The sequence below is a fragment of the Lucilia cuprina genome, chromosome 2, assembly GCF_022045245.1.
Source record: "Lucilia cuprina isolate Lc7/37 chromosome 2, ASM2204524v1, whole genome shotgun sequence".
Classification (NCBI taxonomy): domain Eukaryota; kingdom Metazoa; phylum Arthropoda; class Insecta; order Diptera; family Calliphoridae; genus Lucilia; species Lucilia cuprina.
The window spans coordinates 14,100,013-14,109,203 of NC_060950.1; the positions used below are offsets into that span (position 1 = coordinate 14,100,013).

The window sequence follows — 9,191 nt, forward strand, 5'->3', positions numbered from 1 at the left end:
GTATTTCCGGCTTTTCATTGGAAAGATTTGACATGGTGTCGAATCATTATTTAACTTCGTCCTCTTTACTTTCCACAATTCTTGGAACCAGGACATTGTATCTGATCGCATAGTTAAAGTTAATTGAACCATTTGGTGACCAATTTATTATCGGTAATAGTGATTTTCTTGGTGTCAATTTTAGTAAATCCATAGAATAATATGGGCCTTTTCTAGTCAATTTTCTAGCAGGTATCAACCACCTTCTTTGCATAAAAAAAGGTGGTTAAATAAAAAATGAATAAAAATCTGTCTCATTTTTGTTGTTTATTAAATTTATTTTATTTTAAAACCTTAATAAATATGTATTTATAAATGTAAAGGTTGTATGTTAAAGTTGTATAAAACTACAATAATTTTCTTAAAATTACAAATAAATATTGTGACATATATTTTATAAAATTTTCAAATGTTTATATTTCATTAATAACATTTTACAATTGTGTAATTTTCTTCGAAATTTTTAATAAATATTTGGGCAATTCATAAAAAAGTCATATTGTTGTATGTACCACTTTACAACAAAATGACAATTTAAACTGTAAACCGTTTAATTAAAATTTAATACTTTAAAGAGAAAACTAATTTTAATTTACAGCTTAAAATCTAAGATTTAAACCTATAATAAAATCTTATAATACGATTTAAGTAAATACTAAGTTATAACTAACTATTGTCTTGATAATTTAATATAAATATTATATTAACCCCTTAAAGCATTGATTTTAATCTTAAGATAACTTGGTGTTACTTTCAGATTTTATTTTTAGTTTAAAACTAAAATAAACGTTTTTTTTTCTTCGTTAGCAAATATTAATAATAAGTTTTAACTTAAAGTAGAAAATACTAAACTAAATTTTAAAATCTATAATTTAGATAAGAGAAAAAAAGAAGAGTTAAAAAATGTCTAAACTAAAACAATTCTCTCAGCAGTCTAATGGTCCACACTTAACACCAATTTCTGTGCATTTACACTCTAAACAGGGTGATGAAAGTTCAAGTATGATGCGGCCAACGCGATACATGCGTCCATAAATATTACAACCCGCCAATTTTAAAATACCTGTGGGATCAATTAAATTATTTAGTGATGTTGAAGATGACTGTTGTTGATGCTGTGAGGCCGTTGACGAGGGTGATGACACCTGGGAGTTGTATTGTGTAGAGGTAAGATGAGAGGAGTTGGATAAATCGGTGTTAGGGGCTGAATAAGAATAATGCTGAGGGCGTTGTTGTTGTTGCTGTTGTTGCATTGAAGGTTCTAAGCCCTCCAATTGATTAAGTGTATGTTTGTAATGTACCAAACCCATTAATTTATGCCTCGAAGACGATGTTGCAGATGAATCATATTCATCAGCATTATCTTGCTCACCATCTAGCATTGAAGCATCGTCAATTGTTGCAAAATGTGGTTGTTGCTGTTGTCGTTGTGGTGGAGAGGAGGTGGTAGTTGACGTTGTAGAGGGCGTTGCTGAATTACGTTTCACTTCAAAACTGGCATCCATGAAAGGCAATTTGTCAAAAGGTGACATAAAAAATGGATTTGTAGTTGCAGCCTTTTGTAGTGATGCATCAGCAGCGGACGTTGTTGGTATTGTAGTGGTTGTTGTTCTTAATGTTGTTGTTGTAGTGGGTCTAGTGGTAGTTGTCTTTTTAGTTGCTGTTGTTGTGGATTTAGGTTTAGTCACAACCTGTATATTTGCATTAGCTGTTGTTGGTTTTGCTGTCCGTCTAGTGGCCAAAGAGGTTCTATCAATATTTATTGCATTTAGTTTAGCTGAGTTCTTTGTTGTTGCTGTAGAGTTGGTGGTCGTTGGTTTATTATGTTTTGTTGGTTTAGTACTTGCTACACGTCGTGTTGCATTGGATTTAGTTTTCAATGTTGACATAGAGCCGCCAGATGATGAAGAGGAATAACTCGAAGATGACGATGATGATGTTGTTGATGACGCCAATATTTTCATTTCACTAACATTCAATGTAGAATTTTTATTTATTTTTGTAGGTTTTTGCTGTTGTTGCTGCAGCGTTTGTGTTTGTTTAGTTCTATAGGCAGTCGAGGCAATCGTTTTATTACGATTTACCTTAATATTTGCTGCATCTGCTGTTGGCCTTTTTGTTGTAGTTGTTGTGGTCATTTTCTTTGTTGTCGTTGATGTACTAACTATTGGTCTTAATGTTGTTTCTGTTTGTTTAAATTTGTTATTTGTCTGTGTTATGCCAGACTCTTTTGTCAACGTCATTGTTGCTGTTGTTGTATTGTCATCTTGCCTCAATTGTTGAACTACCATTGCCGCCTTTGGTAATGTTTTGAATGGAGGTATTGTACTCACATCATTTACATCAACATTAGCTTTATCATCCATGTCAACGCCAATGGTTTGTTGCATAAGTTTTTTTTCGTTTTCAGCATGAGTTTTATTGAAACCATTGTTCTGACCGTCACTGATGTTGTTGATGTTGTTGTTGTTATTGTTATTGCTGTTTGCAACATGCGTAGCTGTCATTTTGATTTGGGTTGTCGTTTTTGTATTCATTGAATTTGTATCTGTTTGTTTTAAATTCGTTTCAATTTCTGCTATATTTTGTGGTTTATCATTTAACTGACTACTTGTGGTTGTCGTGGTTGTTGCTGTTGCGCCTGATTTGCCAATAAAATTCTTTAATTTGTCTTCGATTAGAGATATCAAATCTGGCGGTGGTTCAGTGCGTATGACATCTTTAAAGGGATCGGGTGTGGTGATTTCTAGAAAAAGACATGAAATGGTATGGTTATAAGGTATTTATTTATATGTATGAGATTTCTGGGAAAGGTATTTTTTAGCTGAAATCTACGAAATGCAAAATATTTACAATCAATCATTGGCAAATGCAGAGTAATACCGAAATCAATGCCTAAAATGATAACATTAATAACAAGTAAGATTGTTGTGTTTGACAACCACTTCTATAAGGTTCTTTAAAATGTGTGTTGTTTCCTCTTTTAACTGTATTAACCCTTTGACGACTTTAGGCAAATATACTTGCCATAAAATTTTTATTATTGTATATATCCGTTTATGTGCAAATTAGGGAGTCAGTTAACCGATCTTGACAACTTTATTTGTGAAACGATGCGTAAGTCTTAGAAGTTACCTAGGAGAACAATTTCCTTATCCTAACTGTTACGAGGCCTTATTAAATTGATTAAACCAAAAAGGTTTGATCGTCACAGGGTTAAGATATATTGAATATTAAACTGGCATAATGAGCAAAGACATGGAAGTGGAAGTACTTGGATCTTTAGAAGACTAATAAGGTTCATCCAAGACATGGAACTGGAAATATTTGGGTGATTAGGAAGATTGATATGTTATCTAGTTAGTTAGTCAAGTTAGTTAAGTTGTTAGTTGGTTTGTTAGTAAGTTTATTAGTAAGTTAGTAATTTAGTGAGTTAGTTAGTTAGTTAGTTAGTTAGTTAGTTAGTTAGTTAGTTAGTTAGTTAGTAAGTTAGTTAGTTAGTTAGTTAGTTAGTTAGTTAGTTAGTTAGTTAGTTAGTTAGTTAGTTAGTTAGTTAGTTAGTTAGTTAGTCAGTTAGTTAGTCAGTTAGGTAGTTAGTTAGGTAGGTAGTTAGTTAGTTAGTTAGTTAGTTAGTTAGTCAGTTAGTTAGTTAGTTAGTTAGTTAAATACTTAGTTAGTTAGTTAGTTAGTCAGTTAGTTGGTTAGTTGGTTATTTAGTTAGTTAGTTAGTTAGTTAGTTAGTTAGTTAGTTAGTTAGTAAGTTAGTTAGTTAGTCAGTTATTTAGTTAGTTTAATAGTTAGTTAGTTAGTTAGTTAGTTAGTTAGTTAGTTAGTTAGTTAGTTAGTTAGTTAGTTAGTTAGTTAGTTAGTTAGTTAGCTAGTTAGTTAGTTAGTTAGTTAGTTAGTTAGTTAGTTTCTATGACGCACTTACCTATAAACTTTGTAGTATTTAAGACATCACCCGCTGTCGTTATATCTATTATATGATGTGTCACATGATAACTATCACCGACCTTAACACTAACATTATCATGATCATCATCATCCAAAATTAACGGTTCCTTTGGTACAAAACCTCCCTCAGTCTTAGTGGGCGGAGAAAATCCTTTAGTCGATGAGGGTGTTCCAGAAGCGGCAAAATCATATTTCAAAAAGGCAGGAGAACCCAAAGTGCCATCAAATTTTCCGGCATTCGACGATACCAAAGAATCGGGACCTTCAACATTAAATTTATAGATATACTCCGCCTTACTGCCATCTTCTAAGTCAGGATATAGGGGATATTTTTCAGTAATTGAAGGATATAAATTTGCATCATCGTATAGATCATAGTCTATGCGTGATATAGGTGCAGATGAGTGATGGTAGTATTCATAGGAGGAGCCTTGATTATGGTCGGCCTTTACAGCATCGGTTGGTAGAAAGGGTATAATTTTAAGATTTGGCAAACTTGGCGGTAAAGTGGGTTCAGAGTTTTGATCCAAAGGTTCGGATTCCAAAATGGTGGGGTTTGTTTTGATGACTACCACGGGTTTCAAGGTGGTAGATGTGGTGGGTTTCGTTGTTGTAGTTGTCGACGTTGTAGTAGTAGTTGTTGGCGAGGTGCTTGAAGTTATTGCTGCTGTAGTGCTAGAGGTGCTTGTAGTAGCTGGTGTGGTGGTGGTAGAGTGTAGTTCGTCTTCTATTATCTTCAAGGGTATGGGAGGCTTTTTGTTTTCTTTTCCTGACAACGGTTTAAAGGTGGGCTTTGTAAAATCATTTGTTGATATAATGGGTGGCTTTACAGTGAGATTAGCTATCTTGGAATTGATGCGTGTATAGGTTTTATCTTGAGGCAGAGGCTTAAACAAAGGCATGGGTTTTACTGTAGTGGTTCGATTTAAATTAAGCTTGCTATTTGAGGCAGTTTGAGTATTGTGGCGAGTTTTATTTTCACCAGCCAAAATACCACTTAAACCATCTAGTAGTTGAGCTAAAAAGTCTGAATTTTTATCAGGTTTTGTTAGTGTATGATTCTTGCCTGGATTATGGTTGATTTTTGTTGACAAAGGCTTAGGTTTTTGATGAATGGTTGTAGTTTTTGTTGGTTTCTTGTTAGTTGTTGTGGAAGGTTTTCTAGTCGTTGTTGAGGTAGTAGTAGTAGTTGTGCTGGTTGTTATTGTTGTGGTGGGTTTTTGCGTAGTTGTAGTAGTTGTTATTACAGTTTTCTTGGTAGTGCTTGCAGGTTGTGTGATCTTTATTTCTTCCGTAGTTTCAGTTAAGGTTGTGGGATAATTTTGTGTAGAGTCCTCATTTATTGTTGATTCTGTTGTTGTTGTCAAATCTTTTTCTTGCTGTTCGGCATTTAACTCTCCCACTGACTCGCCACTGTCTACAAAACTTTCATGATCAACACGATCTATCGATGTAGTACTTTCAAAATCTAGTTGATCTTGTACATTTGTTGTCTCAACTTTATCTACTTTATTAGATAAAGTACTGGCTGAATCTTTTGAATCTTCTTCCTTATCTGGTCCCAATAGTAAATCAACCCAATATATTCCCGTACTAGTGGGAGTAGTTTTCTCTTCCACCGATTCAGTTTCCTCAGAAGAATTTTCCGTTTTCTGTTCATTAGGTTCTGAAGGTCCGAGTAGTAAATCTAAAAAGCTTACTTCGGTTGTACTAACAATATTGTGCATGCCCAAGGGTATGGGTGTAGGTGAGGGTCTGGCTTTTTTATGTAGTGTTGGTTGTGGTGGTACAGCCACTAGATCTATATTATCCTTAATCATTTGATTATTATTGTTATCGATAAATTCTAAACCTTCTCTAATGGAATCGAATAAACTTTTCTCTGTTGTAGCTTCCTTATTTTTTGTCGGCTTTGTAGTTATAGGATCTCTGTCATGCGGATATTGTACGGGTATTTCTGTGGCAGCATTTTCATCTTGTTCCTCATCTTTTCCAAACAGTAAGGAAAACAAATTAAATTGTCTGGAATTTTGTGATCTCCTATAATCCCGCTGACTACCACAGTCGTAACTGGAAGGACAACATTGCCCTTTGGGCACCACTGGTATACAATTCCTCAAAGCTGGGGCACACTTCTTAGGTGCACATTTTCTTTGTCCTCTTATACAGAAACATATATCGCAGGGTTTATCTTTATCACTTTTCATTTTCTGTCCTTCTGTGTAGAATTGTTGGCCTACCGTACAACCATGATTTCGCTGTAGACGTTGGGACATTCTCATATAATGTTTATTGGAAGTTTTGCGATAACGTACTTCTTGGGATGATTTGCCTGTTTGTTTGGTACTACAATCGTAACGTACGGGACAACAGGTGGAGTCCACAAAAATGGGTTTACAGCCTTCGACCGGTAGCATGCATTTGGGTTTAACACATTTCTCAGTGCCACCTGTAATGAATATGGAATTTAAAGTCTAAATATATATGATTAAAGGTTCAAAGTAACTCACCAATACAATAACAATAACTGCAAAGATTAGAGGAAGACATTGCTGAGCCGGATTTGTAAACAGTACCATTTTTAACACAAACTGGAAAATACAAAAAATAATTACTTTTATTTGTCAAATATGAGACTTTCCTATTACACTGTATGTATGTCTATATGCCCATTGTGATCACAATCAAAATTCCTTATAATATAGTTTGCATTACTAAAACTTCATTTAACATAATCTTAACATTCAAGATCTGTTGCAACAGTAAGTAATTTAAAAAATTTAACCAATCTTTATATGTTCCTAGCATTAAGCTTCTTCTTTTGCTACACTAATGATCCTGACGCTAAAACATATTATATTGCACATTCATGAACGTATGCATGTGACTATGATTTTCACTTGTGATTAATTGCAAACTCGTGCATTAACACGTTTCTTGTCCCAGCTCAGATAACTCGAGAAGACTAGGCAGCAGGAAGGGTTCTCAGAGAATTCCATATAATTAAAATAATTACCAGCAATTTAAAATTGTTCACAAAGGCTGGTAATGACTTGAAAGTGAGAAAGACTTGATTTTGTTTTGGAAAGGGTTTAATAAAAGGAGATGTGATCTAGGTTATCTCAAATGCAAGCTATTACCTCGACTTTAGAAAGCTGTAAAGTTTGGACTATGACAACATAGTTCTTAGCTCTCTAACACTAAAGACTTCACTACAGACTGGGCTATAGACTAAACTATATACAATATCATAGACTAGATTATAGAATAAACTAAAAACAAGACTAGACTATATTCTCGACTATAGACTAGACTATAGTCTGGACTATAGACTAGACTATAGACTATTGACTAAACTATAGACTTGACTATAGACTAGACTATAGACTAGACTAGACTATAGACTAGACTATAGAATAGACTATAGACTAGACTATAGACTAGACTATAGACTAGACTACAGACTAGACTATAGACTAGACTATAGACTAGACTATTGACTAAACTATAGACTAGACTATAGACTAGACTATTGACTAAACTATAGACTAAACTATAGACTTGGCTATAGCCTAGACTGTAGACTAGACTATAGGCTAGACTATAGACTAGACTATAGACTAGACTATAGACTAGACTATAGACTAGAATATAGACTAGACTATAGACTAGACTATAGACTAGACTATAGACTAGACTATAGACTAGACTATAGACTAGACTATATACTAGACTATAGACTAGACTATAGACTAGACTATAGACTAGACTATAGACTAGACTATAGACTAGACTATAGACTAGACTATAGACTAGACTATAGACTAGACTATAGACTAGACTATAGACTAGACTATAGACTAGACTATAGACTAGACTATAGACTAGACTATAGGCTAGACTATAGACTAGACTATAGACTAGACTATAGACTAGACTAGACTAGACTATAGACTATAGACTATAGACTAGACTATAGACTAGACTAGACTATAGACTAGACTATAGACTAGACTATAGACTTGACTAGACTATAGACTAGACTAGACTAGACTATAGACTATAGACTAGACTATAGACTAGACTATAGACTAGACTATAGACTAGACTATAGACTAGACTATAGACTAGACTATAGACTAGACTATAGACTAGACTATAGACTAGACTATAGACTAGACTATAGACTAGACTATAGACTAGACTATAGACTAGACTATAGACTAGACTATAGACTAGACTATAGACTAGACTATAGACTAGACTATAGACTAGACTATAGACTAGACTATAGACTAGACTATAGACTAGACTATAGACTAGACTATAGACTAGACTATAGACTAGACTATAGACTAGACTATAGACTAGACTATAGACTAGACTATAGACTAGACTATAGACTAGACTATAGACTAGACTATAGACTAGACTATAGACTAGACTATAGACTAGACTATAGACTAGACTATAGACTAGACTATAGACTAGACTATAGACTAGACTAAAGACTAGACTATAGACTAGACTATAGACTTGACTATAGACTAGACTATAGACTAGACTATAGACTAGACTATAGACTAGACTATAGACTAGACTATAGACTAGACTATAGACTAGACTATAGAGTATAAATTTGACTACAGACTAGAATATAGTCAAGGCTATGGACTGGACTATAAACTAGCTGTTTATTACAAATATTTGAAATAGGTAAAAACATCAGAAATTCTATATAGCTCATAACACCACACGATCACAACCTCCTTTACATTCAATATAAAAAAACCCCGCCCTACTAAAACTGTGTTTATTTCTCTAAGTACTGTTTATATCTGTATGTATGTCTACCATAACTTACCATATAAATCGACATCAGTATCATCTGATCTGCGCTGTAACATATTTTCATTGACTACACGATCAATTGATTCACGCTCGTAATGATCTAAATATGCGATAATGCGACGCGTGGCTGGTATCTTATAGAAGGCATCTAAACGTGCACACGATAAATATGGACAACATGTGTTCTTCTTTTGGACCACAACACAGCCACGAGGTGGTGGCATCGGCATCTCAGGACATACTTTTAAACGACAGACTAAAGTCTTCTTATTACACTGACAGTTCAAACATTTCTCGGTGGTGGGAACAAGTGATTTGTCTGCATACCAAGTACCATTGTGATGGCA

At 34.1% G+C, this 9,191-nt stretch overlaps 1 protein-coding gene across 1 annotated transcript; it reads right to left on the minus strand.

The window, feature by feature from the left end:
- Positions 1 to 308: 308 nt before the first annotated feature.
- Positions 309 to 9,191, minus strand: LOC111689898 (mucin-5AC). The gene is made up of 4 exons (XM_046951818.1): positions 8,858 to 9,191; positions 6,504 to 6,584; positions 3,971 to 6,442; positions 309 to 2,785 (listed from the first exon to the last, which is right to left on the minus strand). The coding sequence occupies exons 1-4, from the start codon at positions 9,072 to 9,074 to the stop codon at positions 966 to 968; spliced, it is 4,590 nt and encodes a 1,529-aa protein (XP_046807774.1). The 5' UTR covers positions 9,075 to 9,191; the 3' UTR covers positions 309 to 965.

What these genes read in the sequence shown, in the direction of transcription:
- LOC111689898 (XM_046951818.1), bottom strand. Translation starts at nt 9,074, where the DNA reads ATGCCGATGCCACCACCTCGTGGCTGTGTTGTGGTCCAAAAGAAGAAC. An exon ending in TACTGATGTCGATTTATATG is followed by an intron (nt 6,585 to 8,857) that starts GTAAGTTATGGT and finishes TGTATTTTCCAG; the next exon opens with TTTGTGTTAAAAATGGTACT. An exon ending in CAGTTATTGTTATTGTATTG is followed by an intron (nt 6,443 to 6,503) that starts GTGAGTTACTTT and finishes TATTCATTACAG; the next exon opens with GTGGCACTGAGAAATGTGTT.